This window comes from Syngnathus floridae, chromosome 7, assembly GCF_059516105.1.
Source record: "Syngnathus floridae isolate MCC-2025c chromosome 7, RoL_Sflo_1.0, whole genome shotgun sequence".
NCBI lineage: Eukaryota > Metazoa > Chordata > Actinopteri > Syngnathiformes > Syngnathidae > Syngnathus > Syngnathus floridae.
Window position 1 is genome coordinate 10,816,812 of NC_142419.1, and position 24,766 is coordinate 10,841,577.

Genomic DNA, 24,766 nt, shown 5'->3' on the forward strand with positions numbered 1-24,766 from the left:
CATTTTACGTCCTCCTCCATCTCCTCCTTTCCAATCCCTGATTTTGTTTTTCTTTCCCTTTCCTAACATTTTGAGGGCCAGTTAACAGCTCCAATGGCTGTGAAATCTATGCACTTATTTGCAAGAGTGACATTTCAGGAAAGAAAAGCAGCTTACGAACATATGCGCGTATATATCGACGCTTGCAGCTCATAGTCGATGGTCTGTCAGGTTTGATAATAACTTGGGGCCTGGAGGTGCAGTGGCCCCGAATACTTTGTCACAGTCTTGCAACTCTGCAAACCTCATCGCCAGCAAAGCACTGCTGCCTTCGCTGATAATGAGCTCAGTGTCCTCACAGACACTCTAGTGTGGACGGGTGCCAGATTCCCATGAGGTGTTGAGCACCACATGACATCGACAAAACTCGAGCTTAGTTCCTGAGCACACATTGCCAATAAGTAATAAACAGGCATTCACTTCGACGTGATTAAATGAAAATAATGATGCCCAAAGGGTAGACTTGACGCCACACAGACATCGAATTAGCACATCAAAGAATGAGACAGATAGAGGACATTTCAACGGAAAAGTCAACTGAGTTATTAGCAAAGTTTTCATGGTGGGTCGTTCATAACACAAATTACGAAATTGCTGCCAAACTATTGAATAAATAGCAGAGCAAAATCCATACCCATTAATATGCATCCATTAGTTTTGCATGGCCAAGCTTCAAAAAGATACATTTCCCCCATAAATGTGCTGTTTCAAAACCCAATGTGACAGGCAGACATATTTAGATAATAGTTTCGACAAAGTCATTAGCGTTTGAAAGCTCTTCTGTCTTTGCCAAGTGCCAACATCTGTTCTTCAGCTCAGGCGGCTTCGGCCAACACTATAAAACGCCCACCCTTTCTCCTGCCTCTCAATGGGTAGCTGTGCACTTATCGGGGTGTGGAGTCAAGTGACTGCCCTTCAAATTTTTGTGTGTCCATGTGAGTCATAAGGGAGGATTGTACAATCAGTGTTGCTCATCTTGACCCCTCCCTCTCGGCTTCTCTTCAGCTACAATTACATCACAAGGGGCCCATTGTCACTATATATCGGACCTGATTGGGGTCTTACAAAGACATTATCTTGTTCATATATCTTCCAGATGATTATGATAATCACTAATCCTCAAATTCATTGTAATCTCACAATCAAGAATACACGGTGCTGACATACTTTGACAGGCTTGTTTGAGTACGCTGTTGAGGGGATTTGTGTGATTCGTAATACTCAGCATTAAAACATACATTCAGGATATGAACAGTACAGCGGTTCAGAAGATGAATGAATGAATGTTTTCAATGCGGCATTAGGTGCTTTTTAGGATAGTACTCATCATGGGGGTAAATGTCCTTTAATACGTCACAGTCACCTTTTCACATTCATTTTTCATCTGATGCTGATATTCTCTCTTGTCCCCAGGGGAGATCTGTGCGTTCAACATCCATGGGTTGGAGGCTCCATTCAAGGCAGTGGTGCTGAACGGTACATCCGGGGAGGGCCAACTGAGGGCTCGTTCCCTGGTGGACTGCGAACGGCAGAAGGAGTACACCTTCATCATTCAGGCTCATGACTGCGGTTCAGGCCCAGGGGGCACAGAGGGCAAAAAGTCCCACAAGTAAGTAAAAGAGTGGAGTAATGTATGGTGTACATAGAGTTCATTTTAACAGCCAGAATTTATCCCTGCCTTGAGTTTTACATAGATTTTTAGACTAGGACACACTCAGCATTTAATAGATTATGGTACAAAAGGAACATTGAGGCTACACTCTGATATATCTGTCATTATTTATTTTATTACATTTTTAATGTATGGTCGGGATTAAAGTAATTCGCTAACGTGACTCATGCTGGCCGTGTGGGTTTATTTCCTGGAGTGAATGTGAGTGTCATTTATACACTGTAGTATGAGTTGTGAGACTTGCAATCAGACCAGGCACACTGTGACCCTGAAAACAATAAGCAGTATAGATAATGAATAGGCAAGGAAAATGTAATCTAATGATTTCTATATTGAATATACTGCATTTCCTTATTAAGTCAGATTTGTGCACACATTTCAAAAATCTTAAACAAATGTTCAGATTATTCTGATGCAGAACAATCAAGGCCAGAGAATACACAGGTTGCGTCATATCCAACTTATTTTTATGTGCTAATCGCAAATTGTATGAACACACAGTAATCAGTGTTCCAGTAAATGAAATGTCACTTTGATGACCTTTGTGCTTTTTCTGCACAAATTAATTCACAAAAGCACTCACAATATAAATGGGAAAACAAAATCTACACCCATTACAACTATTAAAAAAAGGTTTCAAAGTTATTTAAAAACTTGCTCTCAGACTCCTTCAACTTGGACAAAATATAAGAAAGAAAGAAATGGGTGAAAGGGAAAAGAAGAGCCGCTACTTTCTAAAAGTTTTAAAATTACTGTTTGCGTATTTAGTCCTTTGCAATAGTGTGACGTTCCAAGGCTTCATATTTTCACATCTTGGTCACTAAAATATTAAACACGTTTCCTCAATCAATTGGAAAAAATACAGAGAGTAGTTTGTGCGTGCGTGTGTGTCTGTAAAATGTTATGGGAAAATTCCGTTTGAGTGAAAGATTTTTTTTTTTGACTCAGACAGCTTTGTGAGAAAGTTTGAGAATCTTTGACGTCTATCTGTGGAGTGTTCTTATGCTTCTCTGGCAAATGTTCACTTTGTTCAAAAGGTGGACAACAGAGATGACGTAATGTCCACTTTGAGGGACAAGTGGGCTGAGGACCACATTACGATTTGAAATTTCCCTCAATCTTCTTTTTTGCTCTACTTGCCACCTGTCTGCTGCTCTACTTCTCCTTCCCTTTGTTCTTCTTTGTGGCTGGATACAGCTGTCTGAGTGTCCTCCATCGCTGTCTCTGCTATAGTTGCCAATACATTAATATTTAATATGACCACCTCTGTGATAAGAAAGGACTTCTTCCTCCTTCTTGTGTGGTCTATATACATTTATCTCATGGTGTGGCTGACAAAAATATTTGTAGCATTTCCCCTCTTAAATGCAATGATACAATTTGATCGCTTGTGTCTAGCACATGCCATCCCACTAACACAGGATTCTCAAGAACCCATAAGGCAGACACGTCCAGGTCGGTTTCTCGGGGACTGCTGTCCTCCAGATTTAAGATGTCTCCGTCCTCTAACACACCTGATATAAACTATCAGCTCAACAGCAAACTCTTAAGAAGCCTAATAATGACCCTGATCATTTGAATAAGGTGTATTGCAGCAGGGAGGTATGCAAAACATGCAGGACAGCTGCTCTCGAGAACCGGGTTTGGACACCACCCCGCCATAACGGGATAGAACTGGGTTAGTTCTTGTCAGCAAATGTGCAGGAGACAGTCTTATCCCAAATAAATTCGATATGACAATCATCATCATCGGTGACACTTGCTGGCCAATCCATCTGCCAGAGAGGCTAATTAGCCCACCTAGCAATTATCTGAAGGGCAATTATGGAGTCATGCATGTACACTCCCAGATACTTTCAGTTTCCATTCATCCATCCATCCATTTTCTGAACTGCTTATCCACTCGAGGGTCACGAGTGTGCTGGAGCCTATCCCAGCTGATTTTGGCCGGTATTCAGGGAACACCCTGGATTGGTTCCCAGCCAATCACTTTCAAACTATCATTATTTTAAAAATATTGTAGTCAACTGCAAAACAGCAGTGGTAGAAATGCACTAAAGATGTTGTCAGAAATATGAAAAACATTGACAGAATATGACTACATCACTTATATCGTACATCATTTCATAGTGGAGATGTCACCAATATTACAGAATTACTTTGTATTTGAATCCGTGCCCCACCAGATGCCACTGTATTTAATACAGAGTTGATTTGACTCACAATCCTTCCACCACAGCTTTTATTAACTTAAAATTGGAATAACTGCAATTTTTAATATCTTGTCTGTCTTTGTATAATATATATCGTTACATGTTTTGGTTCATTATGTTCCTCGTCTGGTATGTAACTCCCTTTTATGCCTCTTTTAGGGTACTTTGTTAAATTGCTGAATCCAAAAGCAGTGATATTTTAACATAAGCCATCATGATAAATTTGTAAGACTGGGAAGCTCCACTTCTGCAAAACTCCTGGGAACTTAGTTATCGTTATAGAATCTCTGACAATAATTGAAATGGAACCTCATTCTGTCAAAACTTGTTAGTTTAAGTGATAACTATTTGTCAACAATAAAATACCTCATGCATAAGCATGTTTATTGTCAAGCAATGAAATGTAATATCAAGATTTGGTCTTTGTGTTTTAATTATGAATATGGGCCTCCAGGAAGTGAGCCATCTGTGTTGTTGTGCTTCTTCTCATTAGACACACAAAGTGACATCAGTTTCATTGTCACATTCAAAATGCAATTGCATATTGCAATATATCAGCAGATGTTTGAAAATGTTCAACGATGTGGGGAAGACATATGTAAATGCAAAAAAACTAAAAAAAAGTGCTTATCGCTGTAAGATTTCTTTTTCTAGGAGGAGGTTTTGTAAGATGTTTTCACAAGTGAAAGAATAACACACTGAACTGTAGATTGGAAAAGGAGGTCCCAGAGAACAGCATTTTTCAGGGAGGATTTGGGCTATTGGACCGAGTGACATTTAAAAAAAAAAAAAAAAAAAATCTCAAGACCTATGCTTAAACCTCAATTTAAACATTCTTCTTCATTGCACCATGTTTCCTGCATAAGAAAATGAGTTGTGTGCTCAAGCCCAAGACAACCTCAGTTAACTGGAACCGTAAATACAGTATGTCAAAACAAATAAAAATATGTAGACATCAGGTCAAAGTGAATTGAACAAGAACAACATTTGTTTAAGGAGCTGAAATACTAAAGGTGGGAGGTGTGGCAGAAGGCTTTGGTTTTGCATCCTGTAGATTGCACTGCCAACCTTATTGGAGCTGAAGCAAGGATAACTTCAGAATGCTTCATGCACATATTCCAAACCATGCATCACATTTAATGCCAATTATGTTGCTCATTATTTGGTACACAAGAGTGCAACACAAATCTTGACTTTGACACTGACATCATTGACATTATGTTCACAACTTCAACCACAAACTATCAAATACATCTTTTACTCCATCTGTCAAAAGATAGAATCAAATTGCTAGTCTTTATACAATGCGCCCACAACCTGCCAGTTCCGAAAACTATCATACTGTATAGTCAGCATTGCTTTATATGTATATCATATATATTCGTGTGCTGGCTTTAGCGTAAGAGTAAAACGGATTTCTAGTAACAATTCTCGTACACACTAATGTGATATCAATCAAATAGATGTGAATCAGAAAATGTTTAACCAGGGATGTCATTAAGTAGTCTAATTAAATATTGAATGACCTACTTGAGTATTTTTATTGCAACTTTTTTTTTTTTATTATTAAATAAAATTATCATTCACAGTGTCGTGCATGTGTACACAGCAGAATGAAAACAATGCTCAGCCTTTCAACTGTGTTATCCTTTGCTGGCCTGGATTATAGTTGCTCGTGTTTGTTGAGATATTTATGACTTATTATAACAGTTAATTTACTTGCGCTGCCTCCATGACAATTCCATAAAGCACATAGTCATTGCAGCTCTTTGTTACTTGAAATATGTATCATCCTCAGCCTCCAAGCACATCATTCTTGCTCTTGGCTTGCAAAGTTGATGTTAACAAGTTCAAAAATGGATGTTTTAATCTTGTTTTCTGCTAGGTCTGGCTCAAAAAGATAAAAGCTCTACGAAAGTTTTTTTTTTTTTTCATTTTGCTGGTTTGCAGTTAACAATCACACATTTTCATATATATTGTTCTTATAAAAGCACTTGGTACCCAAAGCAATCAGTGCTCAAGCTTCCATTATTTGGCACATTTATTAAAGTGCAATGCCAAAGACGGTGACAGCTCACAAATAAGGATTTGAGTGAATATTGCTCTGTATTAATCTTTTTGTCTTCTATTTCTGCTGCTTTAGGCACTATATAGCATTATACAAGATGTTTTGCTATCAGTAAAAATGAAACGGTAGTACTGAGCTATGGTCAAAGTAAAAATATATATTTTTTACTTTCACCATAGTTCAGTACTACCGTTTTATTTTTACTGATAGCAAAACATCTTGTATAATCCACCAGTAGTGACAAAAAAAAGCTTTTTTTCCAAATATAGGGTTCTATTTTCATAGATAGGATGTGTACTCTACATAAAAACGGTTCTTAGTATTTTTGTGGACCAAGGGCATTTTCTTTTCTCTGTACACCAATTTTCCTCTTCTATTAGCCGGCAAACAAGCTGTGATGGTGCAAACACCCATTTCTATCTGCACATTTCCATGAAAATACAAAAAGAAAGAAAACTTCACCCAGTTCAACCAAGCCACACTTCCGCCGGGGACTATAGTAGGGGAGCATTGCATTCTTTGTGAACAACTCATCTAAGCAGTTAAGTTAAAATCCATTTCCTTCATCTGTTGTTTGCAGGGCGGTGGTCCATATTCAAGTCAACGATGTCAATGAATTTGCTCCAGTGTTCCGGCAGCCCGAGTATCAAGCTGCAGTGACAGAAGGCAAGATTTATGACAGCATCCTACAAGTGGAAGCCACAGATCAAGACTGTTCACCTCAATACAGCCAAATTTGTAACTACCAGATTACTACAACTAACACACCCTTCGCTATAGACCGCAATGGTAAGTCGTCATCAGAATAATATCACATCTGCTGTTTCGTAACTTTAATGTTCACTTGGTGTTTACTGAAAAGACAGATTTATGGACAATATTTGAGAGTAAAAAAATCGTCCTTTTGCGAACGTTGAAAAAGTCTCTGACATTTCACATCAGCTTATGAAAAATGGGAGTATAAAATATTGAAATGATATTCATATGATCTTTTATGACACTTAAAATATGTAATATAACCAAAAAATAGCCAGTAAATAAATACTTAGTGTTTTGATTTTGTTTACAGTAATCAAAATGTCATTCTCCAGAAAAGATACCTACAGAGAATTTATATTTACTGGTGATTTAACATAAAAGAACATTAGAGTTTAACTGGCAATAAATTGCTAAGCACAAAGAAACTCTTCTTGGAAAATAATCTTCTTAGTGTAGTACTTATATTTGTGTATTTACAGTCTTTATTGCAAGTTATCAAGTGCTGCTGTCTTTGTTGTGGTGGTGCAATAAAATGTGTGAAGGTTTGAGTCAGGGTTCATATTGAGCTGTTAATGATGCAGGAGGAGGCTCTTTTTTCTCCATTTTAGGAGGCCTTGTTCAGCCACTGACTGCTTAGGAAAGCCTCTAAAAGCTCTTGAACTCAAAAGCACTTCAGTGAAAAAAGAAAGAGGATGGAGGGCGGAGGCAGTGTAGTAGCAGTGAGTGCCAAAGAAATCAAGACTGACCTTTAGCAGGGGATGAATACAAATAGGTCTGAAAAATGCCCTGTAGTCTTTTCTTTTCCTTCTGTCTATAGCAGTGGTTCTTAACCTTTTTGGAGGTACCGAACCCCATCAGTTTCATATGCGCATTCACCGTTTGGGGGGGGGGGGTTAGTACCAGCTCTGCCGAACCCCTGAAGCCGACTCACCGAATCGAACCCAGGTTAAGAACCACTGGTCTATAGGGTTCAAAGCAAAACAAAGAATTGATTCTACTAGTGCGTGACATGACACACCCCATCATTTGTTTCACAAATCCATGAAGGAAAGAGTGGATAGGAACAGTCTGCAAAAGGCCAAAGGCTGAAAATGCAGAAGGTGATTGGAATATATTTCCGTCGTTACCACCCCTTAGAGTGGCTCATCATGTCAACGAGAAGACTTCTCATTTTAGAATATGCACTGCAGTCACTACGCTTTTTCTCCGTGGTGGTTGATGGTTGAGTTATGTATACCGTATTTTCCGGACTATAAGGCGCACCTAAAAACCAAAAATTTTCTCAAAAGCCGACAGTGCTTCTTATAGTCGGTGCACCTTATATATGGACCAAATTCCTAAATTTAAACTGGCCCGAAGCATTGTGTCATGAAATGAATCATAAGTGGCCCGCTGCAGACTATGAATGAAGACTATGGATCATTATTTTTGTAATTATAAAGTAATTTGTTGTGTCTTAAGTTGAAATAAAAAAGATAAAATGGAGAATAATTTGATTTGGATTAAAAATCTGACATGATGCATTAATATGCCTTATAGCCCGGTGCGCCTTATATAAGGACAACGTTTTAAAATGGGCCATTCATTGGAGGTGCGCCTTATAGTCCGGTGCGCCTTATAGTCCGGAAAATACGGTATATGTCCCAATGATCATATTCTGTTTTTGGACTTCTGTGCTCCTCACCGATTTTCCATGCCAAACATTCAAGCCAAAACTATGGTGTAGGAGGAGTTTGGTGAGGCTATGGAGAACGATTTCTGGATAGTTTCAAGGAAATTCTAGTCTGTCCATTTAACGTCTGAGGAGCAGGAAGCAGTGCGCCATCAGAACTTTGTTAATTGAAGATGGGTTGCTGCTGACATTGACTACAGGTCAGGTGAATGTTTCAAACACTTCCTCAATTTCACAAACAAGACTTCATTTGCAGACTATGTGTGGGTGCGTGCGTGTGTGTGTGTGTGTTGAGAGAGCGAGAGAAAAAGAAGTAGTAATTTACTGGATGGCCACCCTTTCTTGTACTCACAACAAGCACAGATCATTGACATAGATTAGTTGCTGTTGTAATTGAAAGGGGTTGGCTGACATCCTCCATCTTGCTGAATATATGTGATCTAGTCCAGTTTTAGGGGGTTGGGGGGTATGGACCCTACGGTATAGTCCCTCCTTTCAAAGATCTCCAGTAATGTTTGTTTTTTGGGGTGATTTTATCAGTGTTTCAGTTGTGTGTTTAGTTTTTGGCTTTTCCATTAAACTAGGGTAGAGTAGGAATTTTTCATTTTTGTTCATTTTTCCAAAATATAATATAACAGACTATTTTTTTCTGGGTATTGATCTGCATTGGGGATTCTTGCTTTTGCAGAAGTTTTGAGGCTTCTTTAGAAGTCATATGTGATACTCTAAAATTGTCTATTTAAATATGCATTGTCGTTCAAACATTTCTGTGAGCAAGAGGAATGAAGCATGCACCACGCACCCAAAACTCACAAAACAAGTAGCCTACTGTCGAGTCACCAGGTCCACCAATATTATACTAAACCAAGGTGGAAGAGATATTTCAAGCAATGCTCTTCTCATTGCAACAATGTATCCAAAATTGATATAATTTTAGGACAAAATAATTACACATTGATGCCATAAATTATAATAGGAATACTATTTCATAATAGAGTCGGCTTCAAATTAAATCTGAAGTTTGACATTCCAGATGACACTCTCCCAATCCTATTCTGGATCATCCAAATGCTCTCTAGCAAACTTCAGGCGGGCCAGGTCATGTACTGGCTTAAGCAGGGGGACACATCTGGCACTCTAGAATTTGAGTCCCTGGTGACGTAGTGTGTTACTAATGGTGGTCTTTGTTACTTTGGTCCCAGCTCTCTGCAGGTCATTCACTAGCTCCCCCCGTGTGGTTCTGGGATTTTTGTTCACCGTTCTTGTGATCATTTTGACCCCACGGGGTGAGCTCTTGCGTGGAGCCCCAGATTGAGGCCATTATTGACCAAATTCTTATTTTCCACCATAATTTGCAAATAAATTATTTAAAAATCAGACAATGTGATTTTCTGGATTTTTTTTTATTTATTTGGTCTCTCATAGTTGAAGTGTACCTATGATGAAAATTACAGCCATCTCTCATCTTGTAAGTGGGAGAACTTGCAAAATTGGTGGCTGACTAAATATTTTTTTTGCCCAACTGTATATGTACTTATACTATACTACTATGTTACATTATAAATTATATGTGTACTTAATGAGTTCCAACTGACTGACAATGGGTCTTAAGATCACAAAAAGTAACCAAGCCCTCACAGCCTGATAATTTTCTTCTGTTCAGATTTACAAAGTAAATAATTAATCATTTTTTACATGCAGCATCCTCAATCTGTAAAATACTCATTTGTATTTCCTGCACATCTTTCAAGGTTCTGTTTTCTAATGCATCATTCATCTGCTGTTTCTATCTATTTTGTGTGTTCTATTTCATAATGAATTTGCTGGTGACCTTTCTGTGACCAGGTAACATCCGAAACACAGAGAAGCTGATCTATGACCGAGAGCAGCAATACGAGATACATGTGACGGCTTGGGACTGTGGCCAGAAGAGAGCCTTGCACAGCGTCCCTGTGCGAATTGACGTCAAGCCTGTCTGCAAACCTGGTTGGCAGGGTAATATGTCTTTTTAGATCTCATTTGTGCACAATTGTAGGCGTTTGAATGTTCAGAATTGCAGATGCCTTTGTTTATTTGAGGTAGTTGCCTTTCAGTGCAAGCTTGTTTGTGTGTTCTAGAAGTATAGGAAGAAGGGTGGCACAAAAAGAAGAGCTGTTTAGGCTTTTTTTATTATCCTTGCAGCAACACAGATGTGATTATTTACATCATTTGTGTTTCTCTGCTTGCTGAAGTAAACATGGTTCTATTTTCTCAATTTCTAATCCCTTTGCTGTCTTCCACATTTCAGTTTTTACTCTGCCAGACCCACAAAGCCTTTTCTCTTGATTTCTCGCCATTCTTCCCTAAAGAATTGTCTTGTCAAAATTCTTTTCTGTGATCAACAGCACTTTAGAAAGTGCACCCTGACACAGTCAAGATGGCTCTTTGCACATCAGAGAGCTGTCATGACAGCTCTAACAAGAGTAATGCAAAGTGTCTGTACACACAATAACTGTAGATTCAATGCAATAGCAGAATAAGCAATGAGAGAGCAAGAGAGAGAGAGATGCTTTTGCAACCATGTGCAATCATTGTTCCTCTATCAATGAGTGACGGATGCATGGGATTTCTTATTATCAAGGCATTTATGACCACACAATGTTTACCTGTGGAAAATAAGGGCCCTAGTACACAGCGGGTGGCTCTCTCTTTTAGCTTGGCAATCAGGCTTCTCAACGCGAGCGTCGGTACATGAATTGGTGTCTGGAACGATTTAATGAGAAAATCGGGGACTAACATTTGAAGATCTTTCTGGCACACCCTGGTCTTTAATTATTTGTTCAGTACATTTTGTTGCGCACTATAAGCTGCAGAATACTAGGCTTTGATTTTTTTTAAAAGAAGAGAGAAGAGAAATCAGGTCACAGAATCAAACAGCAATTTGCAAGAGAAAACAAAAAATAAAAGAACACAATGAATTGTTCCCTTATTCGTTGTCAGTTTCAGTGTGAACGTGTAATTGGTGACAACACTGGGCACCATACTGTGATGTGCAGCTATTGCTGTATTTAGTGCCAAAGGGTAAAGAAACTTAACAAGGATAGTGCAAATTTGAAACAAACACTTCAAACAAAAGAATGCAATAATGCAGACACTCAGCAAAAAGTGCATTATACAAAAATAAACATGTGAACACAGCAAACATCTATTGCCATCAAAACAATAAAAAAATAAAATCAGCTGGGTGTGAGGGTAGACACTCAGTCTCAAACCACGACACGGAATGTCTTACAAACATAAATGCTAATATGACGCAGCCAAGTCTCTTCACAATGACTCACAATCTACTGACAGTGACAATCCTTTCAACATCTGTGTGCTTTTTCTCATTTGGGGATTTTCAGATACATACAAACATAGATACAGTTTCCCTAGATGAAAGGGCATTTGTCCCTTTGAGCCATGGTTGGCAGGAGGGATAAATGGAGAGGGAGAAGAAAATGTCACCGCCACAGATCAGGGGATTTTTAATAGGCCTTGGGGCTGTAGCATTAGAGAAGCAGTGCTTGCAGTATTCTGTCAAAATGTCTGAGGCTCTCTTTTTCATTTTCATTTCATAACATGAGAAAATGAGGTTTCATTGTCAAATGTGAAATCACAATTGCAGACTGACTGAGCTGACCTTTTTTTAACTTGACATACAATGCTTTTGGCACTTTGGCCCTAACCTCAGCAACAAGGTCCATGTTTTTGGTAGAATCTCAGGCTTTGGCTTTTTTGATTTCCTGTGCATTCTCTCTTGCTCCCACTGTACAAAATTAGACCAGAAGCTCTTTATTGTCCCTTAAATGGAAATTAATGTTGCAGAAGGAGCACATAGAGGACAAGGGACACAAAAACAAGATAACAAAAGACATAATTTAAAAATCCTAAACCCAGACTAAATGAATGAACGAAAGAACGAACGAACGAATGAATAAATGGAAACATTATACTTGTACACGATTGCTAAACACATGTTCACTTCAGAGCAAATATCATAAAACTATTAATAATAATAATAATTTCATTCTTCTTCATCAGATATTGCAAAGAATGAACCAAGCAGATGTGCAAGAACATGTGCAACCTAAAAAATAGTTGTCATTTAGTAAATTTGCCCCTTGGATAAATTAAACCAGGCACTCTAAACCAACAGTGTGAGAGCAAGAAGTTCAAACCCACGGGATTTCAGCTAGTTTAAATTCATAATATAATACCAACATAGTAGTTCGTAAGACCAAATGTAATGTTCTCATCAGCGTATTCTGTCAACGTCAGCCACGATAGTGATGGGAGTTCTCACAAAGTGATGGGAATTCTCACAAAGGGAGTTGGATTCTGACCCTTGCTAATGTCTTTGAGCTTTGGGGAAAAGGTCCATGACGACCTAGGAGGTAGAGAGCCAAGACACTGGGGCAGACATGCTGGGGGGGATTACAGAGTATATCCCAACAAGCTGTGGATTCCCCCTGGATATCCCCTGAGGTGATAGAAAACATGCCAAGTGGTCCACTTAGTCTTCTGCCATCTTGAGCAAAATGGGAAGAAAAAGACACGATTCCCAATGTGAAATTCATCCGGTTGCAGCAAGTCACGTTCCTCGTATACTTACACGCCTAGAATTAGATGAATGTTGCTCCTCAAGATAGAGAAAATAAAGAAGTAACACTGCATCTTTCAATTAATGTCTCAATGCAACAGAGTGCAATTAATAAGGAGTAATCAATTTACACATTTTGTACTGCTATTATACTTATTGTATAAATAATTTAGTAGTTGATGTCACAGACATAGGTTTACTCCTCTTGGTCACGGAGCTATCAGTCTAGCGCTGATTCTAGGAACCTTACAAAGAAAGGCATTGTGAACGTTTTTTTTTTTTGTTTGTTTTCCCTGGTACAAACCAAGGTCGATCCATAAAGGCACTTTTGTAATTTTTTGTTTGTGGGGTAGTTTGTTTGTGTGTTTAAATTATATATTTTTTACATTTTATAACAGAACTGAAGGACTTTCAGAGTCAGGCTTTCTTTTAAACAGATATTTTCTATTTGATCCTCATAATTAGGGATTTCAGTTGCGGTTTGGATTTGATGATTCAAGGGGCCAGATTTGATCCACGGGCCAGTAGAAGATAATAAACTACTTTCTAGCTCACCCATAACCATAATGAGGATAAGCTGCATAGAAAATGGATAGCTGAATTTTTTTATTATAGAATGGCCTAAATGAGCTCCATCTCATCTCCCTGTGGCAAAATATGCACCAGTTTACCTGAGAACAAACACGACTACTACCACACACTTTATTCATTGCTCACACAATTTGTCACTGTCACACGTTATTGTTTTCATCCGCTGCCTCTATATCTACCGACAGCTGTACAATTCTTTATCATATACTCTTTTGACCTCCCTTGTCATGTGAAGTGTAGATTACTGGCTTCAGAAGACTGATAATTATTTATCTTGATTTAACCTATGTATGAAATAATTGACATACTACACTATCTTTGGACACTACTGATGTTTTTATTCATAAAATGTAAGGTTTTTCCAGGTCAGGATGTTTGAAAAAATGTACTAAACCCATTTCTTTCCACATTTTATAATGATTAAGTACTATACAGAGTACTTACAGGACCTGAAGCCTAATAATAGATTGAACTGTGCATGTATGATTAGTACTGCAACACTCGATACATAGTTTGTGTCTTGACAAGTAGTCACACCCCACATTTTTAAGCAATACAGATGTTTCTTCAAAGCTCTTAATATTTCCACAAAATATTTGACTGTTTTTGAGCTATAGCTCTTTAATGTTAGCAGGGCTTTGTTTTTTGTTATCAATAAGTATATATAAGAACAGCAAGGAAAGCAATGCACAAAAGTAGACACGACCAAATAAAAACTACTTTTAAAGGTTAATGTGATCACTACGATAAATAAGAATTGAAAATTTCACAGTTTGAAGTTCCCGCCCTCAATTAATAAATCAATCAACTATCTCTTGGCAAATATGTTGAGAGGAACCTTTCATGTGTTTACTATAAATAATAAAAAACAGCAATACATAAACATTAAAGATAGAGATATAAACTGATGACTATGCCGAGGTGTTTGTTTTCATAACATATGCAGTACAGCAATTGCCTTTTACAAATAAAACGACCTTTACATTCGACATATGAAAATATGTTATTATCAAACAACAACAACTTAAAAGAGCATTAAATGAATCCCTGACTAAAAGGTAAGATCAAGCACATAAAAGTAGCACACACTCAAGCTTTAATGATCGCCTCCACAGAGAAAAGTAGTACATCTGCACTCAGCACCACAGGACTGTTTTCATGCCTGCCTTGCTTCCTTAACCCTCTCATCTTTCTTTCATATTCACATAGAAAAGAATGTTGGGTCTTGCTTTGGGATTTTTATGAAGTCTACTGCAGGCACGCACCCAACACAGCAGAAAGCAAAATGCATTCTTTTAACCCATGCCGAGGTTCACCACACATAAAGGATACATAATAGCCCGCTGGTATCTCGTTGAAACATCAATATCTTATACCGGTACAGTATTGTTGTCTGAAAACACAATAAAGGTCTCAGATCAATAGAAGCATTTTAGATAGTATTTATATATATATATGAAAATGCGTTCACGCCAACCTTTTGCTAAGTTTCACAACTCTCTTTTGGTGTCCAAACTATCTCAATACTCAAATGCTGCTGATGTATGATTGATGAAAGAAGTAAATTGTGATGGCATCTACGTAAAGTAAGCTGATCTATCAGCCACACCAATATAATAACAGCTCTGAACTATGGTCATTGAGTATTATGGAAAATGTGATAGGTCAGTAATTAATAGTTGGGAGTACATAATCATACATGTATTTTGGGAAATGGAATATACAATACATCCAGGGTAAAATTATGAGACCACCATTTTTTTTCATTTGATGTCTTGTTCATTTTAACATCAGGTGCCATTAAATGTGTATCATGAAACAAGGGTGGTCTCATATTTTTATCATTGGTTGTATATGAGACATCCACCACACAATTGAGTGATTCGCAATCAAAATCTGGGATTTGTCTGGGTATTCTGACTTCCTTGCACCTTAGAAAAACATGCGTAGGACAGAAAGGATTCAAAATTGTGAAAAAGTACCTATGTGTGTATGTATGAATGGTTCTTCATTTGCATAGTATGTGCCCTTGGAATGACTGGCGACTAGTTCAAGATATAACCTCTCTCTCTCACCCAAAATAAGCTGTTACGGGTTCCAGTTGACCTGCAAAACTTATGAGGATAAGTGGTGTAGAAAATGGTTGAAAATTTGTATGACAGCTTTGCTTTCATCACACCTCCTGACAAGCTCACAAGTGCAAATGCTTGAGCAGCCCTCAGCAATCACAGTCTGCAAGTGGTAAATCAAGTACAAGACAGGTGCAGCCAGTGTATGAGTTACGGAGGTGAGTGTTTGAGGTAGTGAAAACATGACAGATTCAACAGAGTGGTGAGCAAAACACATCTCTCTTCCTTTCTCTAGTCAGCATTGTGTGATGCTCCTCTATCAGCTTGCAAGGGATCATTCTAATGCTCTGCATAAATAGATGAATGAGTGGGTACAATGAAAGATGGATGGTAAGTCATTTAGGCATTCTCAAGTTAGAAAAATGGGAAGTTTCAGGTAGAAGTGTAGAAATTGACTGATTTATCAACAAGTAATCGATTATCAAATTAACTGACATCTAATTTCAGTCATTCATGAAAACAGGCTGATTTAGCTTGTGTGTCAAAATAAGATATCCGCTTTTACGTTTGGAAAAAAAAAGCAAGCAGTAACTGAATTTGTTTCAAAAAGCTTCTTGAGTACATCAGTCCCTCAGTGTGATATTCCCTAAATGTTTTTTTAACAATTCTAAATAAACATTTCTAACAATTCTAAATAAACAATCAAATAATCAACAAAAATGTTTTTAATACACTTGAATGCAAAATTATTTGTCTACTGGAGAAAAAGATTCTCATCCAAGAGGTAAAAACACCTAATTGGGAATGATAACAGAAGGAGCAGTAAATTTACTACCTAGCATCATATTTTTATACTTTGTTATTCTAACTCCGACTCTCTAGGCTGGAATAAACGAGTTGACTACGAGCCAGGAACAGGAAGCAAACCGCTGTTTCCTCAAATGCATCTGGAGACATGTGGTGGGCTGCTGTCTTCTGCGAGAACTACAGTTGAGCTGCTGACCAATCACATTGGAAAGGGATGTGACCGTGACACCTACTCTGAGAAGTCCCTACAAAAACTATGTGGTTGGTTCTACATTTTGTCCTTGGTCATAAATTACATAGTCCAATTGGGCTTTGACAGTGTGGCTTTTAAAAAAATATTTTTTTTCTCTTCAAACTGTATTTTGATGACTTCCAGCCACTTTTCCTCCTTAAAATTTGAATTACGTAACCTTGCAGATGGTTGACCTGAAAGGTGACAATATAATTGTGGAATTTTAATGCCAGGGTTCATGCACTGAACTTTCATTCTGTGAATTGGATCAAGCTAATCCACCAGATAGATTGAATTTATGTTATGGTGCCAAAAGTGCAAGGTGGGAGGTTTTTCTTTCATCACCATTTTGTTGATTAATTAGTTTGTTACATGGTGGGGTTACACAAAAGCAACTCAACCAATTTGAATGAAGCTTTGGGGGAGTGTGGCACATGGGTCAAGGAAGTATTATGAAAAAAAAGATTGCTGTCTATAGCAATGGCTACCCAATTTGCAGTGTCTGCACACATTTTGCTTAGTGAACCACTTCTTCAACAAAATCATTTTAATTTGATTGAAAAACTGTCACCCCCCGTGATACCTGCCACTGAAGATGTTGCCAAACTTTCTAGCTAGGAAACCAATTTTGCTTATCCATGGGGTGCTACCATGATATCTAACTAAGATATTTCAAAGTTAGCTATTTCCACTTAATCTAACAACCTCTGCATTGGTTTCACTGGCTAGCCAGTGCATGCATGATTTATCACTGCAAGGAGTCCTTTGCAGATATTGCATAATAATTATGTGATAGCAAGAAAAACTAATTTTAATTGCCTTTTTAAGGCCTAATCAATTTCATATTATGTCCAACAACAGCGGGGAAAAAGCTGCAGCTGCGTGCTGGGAAAGTCAATGCATATTTATTTATTGAAGGAATCTAATTACGTAATAGAGCGAGAATGTTGAGGCTGTCTCGTGTACGGCATGAAGAAACATGGCGCAGGCGAGAGAAAACATTAAATATGGTGCATGACAAATGTCATATTATAAGCAGGAATTGTCAGGTCTGCATTGTAATCTTCATTTGGCACAGTTTTGTCGCGTGTTTTTATCTGAAGAGAAGGGGATGTTTAATTACAATGAAGATACGGCACGAAATGTATGTCAAGGTGACATACGTTACAAAGTCTTCCCAGGACTCAATTCATTGAAATTATTTGATTATGAATGTCAGGGATGATCGAGTTGCTTTTCGAGGGAAGATTAGAATGGGGTATGACTCAATACAATGAAGTGATGATGAGTACTTAGGAAGATATAAAAAGGTCAAGTAACAAAAGTAAACAATTTATGTGATTGGGTGCTTCAGTTCGTCCTTGCTGCATGTCTTTTGTGTAACTCATCAACAGACGGCAGCCACCTCATTTTACAATGTTTGACTCACATCTCTCCTCTGGAAAGTCAATTTCATTTGCCATGAATCAATAGTCACATAGTCTATCAATTCTGGACCATTGATTATGTATTAAGCCGTGCCATCTGCTTTACGCAGTAAAGTAATCATAGCCAAGGTTGGAGCAATCAATGACACATCTACTGTGATTGTTTATGACACTTCTCTTTCATTTTTCTGTCAAATCTTTCTGTTCCAACGGCATTGACTCTAGGAGCCTCATCAGGCAGCACTGATCTTTTGCCTGCCCCCTCCGCTACCACGAACTGGACAGCTTCTCTGATGACAGACAGTGGGAGAGACAGTGACTTAATTTTTAGGTTTGATGGTCACCAGGCAGCTAAAATCCCAGACTTGGTGGTGCCCCAGAACTTGACGGACCAGTTCACGATAGCAACCTGGATGAAGCATGGGCCCAGCCCTGGGATCAGGGCTGAAAAGGAGACCCTTCTTTGTAATTCTGACAAGATAGGTGAGTATAAACACATCGACTCTTCTCACGTGAAATGAAAATGCATTTATATAGATTAATTGTTCCTAAACAAACTAGTTCTACTGTATACTATGAGGCTTGGGGGAGAAACAGCCATTAATTTAAGTTTGTATTTGCAATGGTACTGCATGACAAAGTAACTTACAAAACCGCTGACTTTGCTCTGAGCAAGAATTTTCCTTATAAATATTCTAATAGATGTGTGGGGTTTTTTCTCCAATTCTTTCATTCTTTCCCACCTACAGAGATGAATCGCCACCACTACTCCCTGTATGTCCACAATTGCCGCCTAGTGTTTCTGCTAAGGAGGGACTTTACTCAGGTGGACACTTTCAGACCTGCCGAGTTCCACTGGAAACTGGATCAGGTAGGAAGCATTAAGTCCTACATAAACAGTTCATGTTCGAAAAAGAGTAGGAAGAAGCATAAACATTTCTACTCCTGCCCCTTTAATCCCATTCAATAAACAAATCAATCATCATTTTCATATGTTGTAACCATAATACACTACGAAATTGTTTTTAATATGGGGATCTCCTGACTATTTTCGAGGTATTGGCCCATTGCCAGCAAGATATTAATTCCACTACTACACCCGTTAATAATAATAAACTATATACCTATACAATTGGCTTGAACATAATGATAATTTCAAAAACTCACTTTCAAGTCCTTCCTCGTCCTGTACTTCTTTAAAATGTTTATTTTCCATTTCTTCTTGTACTGGGTTATTCTACTCCTGTAGACAGAGAGCTTCCTGTTTGTGCCTAATTTAAGGACAACTAGAATACTAAAATTGAATTCTGACTTTCTGCATTTTGACCCTGCATTGCAAACATACTTGTACAGGAATATACTTGTTCCAGGACTGTGTGAGTTTTGGGTGGATAGCAGCTGCCCGATGATCAAAGATGTTGTCTGAAAGTCAGATAGGTCACCTCAACACACCAAATGAGGATGTCTGTTTCCAGAGATAGAACCCCAGCTGAGCCTAAACATCCAGGTGTAGCACCCAGGGCTAATTTTATCTTCAAACGTCTGCCTTTTGGCTGCACAACGTGGAAGCAATCCTCATTTTAAAGGACTACTCTGAATTTACCACAGAGAAAAGTCATCCTTCCCATTAATTTTATCCAACCTTGTATGCAAGGAGTCATTTCAACAAAAATAAAATAGTGAGAGCAGAAAATGAATGCAACTTGGCAGAACTAGGCAGAAATAGGCGGTAGAATATTTGAAAACCATACTCAGGATGATGACAGGTTTATATATATATAGCTCATTTAATTATGTATTTAATAATATTTAATTATTTATATATTTAATAATATTTCATGAACACTCTACATGAGATAAATATCGTAACTTTTCTTAACTTTATAGTTTTTCTTTATAATGCAATGGGCTATTAAAGACTTTAATGGTGAAAAAAATCCTGGTTGCATCTACTGATTTGACCTGCTGGGAATGGCTGTGCTGTATCTGTTAACAGCAGTTTAGTCTTAGGCAGCATGGCAATGTGTCTAAAGGCCCATTGTATTTACTGTGATCCACTGCTTTTTATGCCTTGCTTTCTTTGCTCTGGGCATTGTTGCCAGAGTTTTATCGAGCTGCTTAAGAGCTTTTGCAAGGGTATTGACTGTATGCTTGAGGCCCAAAGTCTCAGCCTTTAAATGCATTATTTCATTCAAGCATCTCGATGCAGAGGACTGTCGATTGTGAAAGGGTTGTTGGCAATTGCAAGCACTGAAGAAAATGTGATTTAGTCTGCACATGTAGAAATAAAAGCCTTTGGGAAAATGCAAAGAAAAATAACACAGGCTATGTGACCACTTCATAACTACGGGTAATGGATATCATGACGTAAATTAATTAAATTGCTAATTTCCCCTTTGTCAAACTAACAAAGTTCATCCTACCTTACACAGCTTATCAAGGCAAATTTGAATGAATCATCTAAAATTTTCAAAATCATTTTATTATTAGATTTTAGCTTAATACCGACATGATTCTCTTCATAACCATTACTGGTTGAGTTTCAAAATGATTCTTTTCTTTATTTTTTTCTCCATTTGCAATCTGAATTGGCAATAAATGGCATATAAATGCTTCACTTATCAAATCTTCTGATAGGCTTAGTAGTGTAATGATTTTTGTATTTGGAACGTTGCATGCTTGGGCAATAATAGTTGAAAATAGTTGAATGAGATTTTCATCTATAGACAGAAAAAAAAAATTGAATTTTTTGAAACATTTACTCAAATTCATATTGCTTATATCGCCTAATTTACTCCAGCCAAAAGACTTTTTGGGCCCCATAAGTCTAATAATCACACTCTTCAATCTTTCCAATCATCTCTGGAGAACAATAGTGTTTTGTGAGTGCTGAGCAATGTGCAATGGGGTTATTCGCACACTGCAGACAAAACCTTCACTGCTGCTGGTCCATGACCAAACAGCGTTACAGAAAGTCGTGTAGAATTGAAGCACGTAAAAAATAGATTTTTATATTTTCTAATAAATTAACAATATTTAAATATATTCATAATGTATAATACTACTGTGACTGTGCCACATAAAATATATTATATACCAATATGCAATAACCATATTTATATGCAAAAGGAATTATCCATAAAATATGACAGTATTAACTTTTCCCTGTACCAGTGACCTTTTCCCATAACAATAACCTGTTTTCAATTATGTTGAGCAATAGCAATTTGTCTGCTGCAAAGTCTGCTTTCTATTCTACCTTTATCACAAACCCAAGCTTTTATTCAATACTGTTTCTAAATTAACACAGCATCGCCGTCTATAAATCAGCACTGCTCTCTCTGCACATAATTTTAATGGATTATTTCAAAGACCAAAAAGAGGGCATTAGATCTAAGATACCCCAGTCTCTGTCTATAGATAAAACATATTTCTTCTGATTATTGTCTTGGTATGACAAGAGTTAGTTTCTGGTATGACAAGAGTTACCAGAAAAACCCCAATCAATTTATTCTTCCGCTACAATTGCCTTCTCAGTCATCTGAGCTCATTGTCAAGACTCCCTAGAGCACAATTTGAATGCTGAACATCTGGCATGTTAAAATTGCCAATGTGTTGTTATTTACTGCTGACTTACCATGCTGCTAAACTGTTGACTGTTGAGTGCCCACATTTACTGATGATATTTGAAAATGAATGGAATGAGATGCAATTGAATTGAATATTAAGTCACAATCACGGGAATGCTGAAAATCACTGATCTTTTTCTCTTTGCAAATTGAGACTCTAGAGATGTGTACATGATGAGTGAGTAACAGGCTATATGGTAATAGTCACATTGTGTAATGAATTATGTTTGCAAACTATTTTTAGTGATTGCTGTCTCTCAACTACGTATCCACCCACTATCAAACTATTCAACTTCGATGTCCAAAGTAAATATTAAATCGTATTCTCTGACTTTATTCAATACTATGGATGCTCTGCCATCTTTACATCATACAGATACTGACTGAAACTTTATTTGCGTAGCTATGCATATCTGCCCGCGTCGTCAGACTTTGGTGTTGCTAAAACCATAATCAGAATATAGCTTGGACTCTATACTAAGTATATTCTGTGCCGTAGAGCACCTTGCGATAGGTCTCCGTGGCAAAAGCATAACAGACCTGCTCGTTGAAGTCCATGAAAGAGATTGAAGAGCGCAAAGCACAAATATAAGATACTGCTAGAAGCTCTCCAATTGCGGATGATGTAAAGTTGGCCGCTGTGATGCGACCCTCGATTGCATCTGTGCGTGACATAAACACCCCCCTTCCCCCCTGTACACACCAGTTGTACTGCGATCAGAAGCGTGCTTTTAAAAATATATGCTAAAAATAATATCAATGCATTCAGTTAATGTATTACCAGAATAAGTCACAGGGTTCGATACTCGTCATATTCATGAATGAAAACACAATGACATTCATCACAACGGAGCACACAATCTTTGGTCACCCATCTATCCGTTCTCTATACCACTTGTCCCCACGGGGGTCACAGGAGTGCTGGAGCCTATCCCAGCCGTCATCGGAAAGTTGGCGGGGGACACCCTGAACCGGTTGCCAGCCAATCGCAGGGCATACAGAGACGAACAACCATCCGCACTCGCAGGCACACCTCGGGGAAATTTGGAGTGCTCAATCGGCCTACCAAGCATGTTTTTGGGATGTGGGAGGAAACCGGAGTGCCTGCAGAATACCCACATGGGCATGGGGAGAAAATGCAAACTCCACACAGGGAGGACAGGAGGTGGAATCGAACCTGCACCCTCCTAACTGTGCCGCTCTGCACTTTGGTCAAATCCACCAAAATGGTATTGCACAACCTGTGCCACAATTTAGACCTGCTAAAATCGAGTCTATTTTCACCAAATTGTCAGGTACGTCGGGTCGTGTCATTAGAAAAAAATAAAAATTTCTCGGTCTGCTGAAACATGGCAAAGAGCAGTCTATCAAATTCCCAACACGCTAAAATAGACTTGCACCAGGACAAAAATGAAGATGCTCCATTACACTGGGCACACATTCATCTTTCTATGAAAGCTGGGCCCAGACAACGTTGTGTCAAAATTATTACTGCATAATAGAAAAAACATGCACACACGTACAGCTGTCTCTGAATTTGCACCAAATTAATGTGCAAATGAGGCAATTTTGAAACACACGAGGCACAAGGCAAAGAGGGAAATAAAAGTAACACTAAAAGCACAACAAGCAAGTCCTCAATAACCCGTCAATAAAAAGAGACAGTACCATCTGTGTGATCTGGATTGAACAGTTTTGATTTTCCTTATTTTTATTTATTTTTTTTGTGACTCTGAGGATTGCTACTGTGGCAAAAATGAGCCTTATCCTAAAGAACCAAACTAGAAAAGAGATTGGTTGGCAGATGTCTGTTGTACACAGTGATAATTGCATTTGCTGAGGTCTGATGACAAGATGGTTTAAACCCATATTTTCTGGAATATTGTTTTTCAAAAATGAGCCTCATCTCGAATAACTAAACTAGAAAAGAGGTTGGTTGGCAGATGTCTGGTGTACGCAGTCAGTGAAAATTACATTTGCTGAGGCTTGATGACAAGATGGTTTGAACCCACATTTTCTGGAATATTGTTTTTCTTTATCGCTGCCATCTTCAGACAAAAGTACATCCTTTATATATACCAGCACTCTCAGTTTACTTTTGTGTTGTATCTGCCACAAAATGTTTGGAGACTTGCCAACTGCCTGTCATGAAAACAAAAAATTCACACCTTCACACCGAATGAAAACGTGTATTCTTCACAGGAGTGAATACTATCCTGTTTTTTAAAATGAGATTTATTGACTACTGATTATAATAACAATGAAATACAAATAAAAAAACTCTTCCAATGTAATTGAAAGAAAAAATGTAGATATTGGAAAGAAAGACACATTCTTAGAAAAAGAGAGCACTCTTATTCCAAATGCCGTACTGCCAAAGGATAACATTGGTGTTCCAGTTTCTATACTTCCAACTTTATGGGTACGATTTAGGGAAGCCTCTTTTTTATTCCAGTGTGACTGTGCCCTAGTTCACGAACAAGATTCATAAAGGCATGCTTGAATGAGTTTGATGTAAATGAACGTGACTTGAAAAAAAATGCGAGAGGAGGTGGAACGAGGGTGAGTGAACTGAACTAGATGCAGACTGCACAATTTCCTTCATATAGTGGTTTTATTACTTGCTGGTGATATCACTGAAATACATATCTGCTGTATTATTGGCATACACAATACTACACAATAGGATGTCCTGAATAACATGTTAAGCATTGACAGAAAGGAATATAAACTTGTCACGATTAATAAGTATAATCACAAATGACAAGTCTTGTGGTGAAGCACTCTTGGAACGATATTACTCAAAGTTAGAAATAGGATCTTTATCATATTACAGAGGCGCTGCTGGATTATTTGTTATCATTGTGCATTTCCCAAATTAAATTAGTCTTTATTGCAAACACCTTTTAAAACCTTTTCCCCGATGTTTGCAATCTCTCTTTCACATCACCCCATCCCTATATTGTG

The 24,766-nt window shown here is 38.0% G+C and overlaps 2 protein-coding genes across 2 annotated transcripts in view; one reads left to right on the forward strand and one right to left on the reverse strand.

Annotated features, from left to right (window-relative positions):
- The window catches only part of LOC148395199 (calsyntenin-2-like), a 140,178-nt gene that overhangs the window by 83,408 nt on the left and 32,004 nt on the right, over nt 1–24,766 (forward strand). Inside the window, exons 3-8 of the mRNA XM_088381016.1 lie at nt 1,453–1,648; nt 6,573–6,781; nt 10,269–10,418; nt 16,587–16,772; nt 18,396–18,653; nt 18,920–19,041. Coding sequence (XP_088237142.1) covers nt 1,453–1,648; nt 6,573–6,781; nt 10,269–10,418; nt 16,587–16,772; nt 18,396–18,653; nt 18,920–19,041 — 1,121 coding nt within the window. The remainder of the gene's footprint in view (nt 1–1,452; nt 1,649–6,572; nt 6,782–10,268; nt 10,419–16,586; nt 16,773–18,395; nt 18,654–18,919; nt 19,042–24,766) is intronic.
- LOC148395200 (uncharacterized) overlaps nt 1–24,766 on the reverse strand; it is a 79,976-nt gene that overhangs the window by 52,495 nt on the left and 2,715 nt on the right. The gene's annotated exons all lie outside the window — the stretch shown is intronic.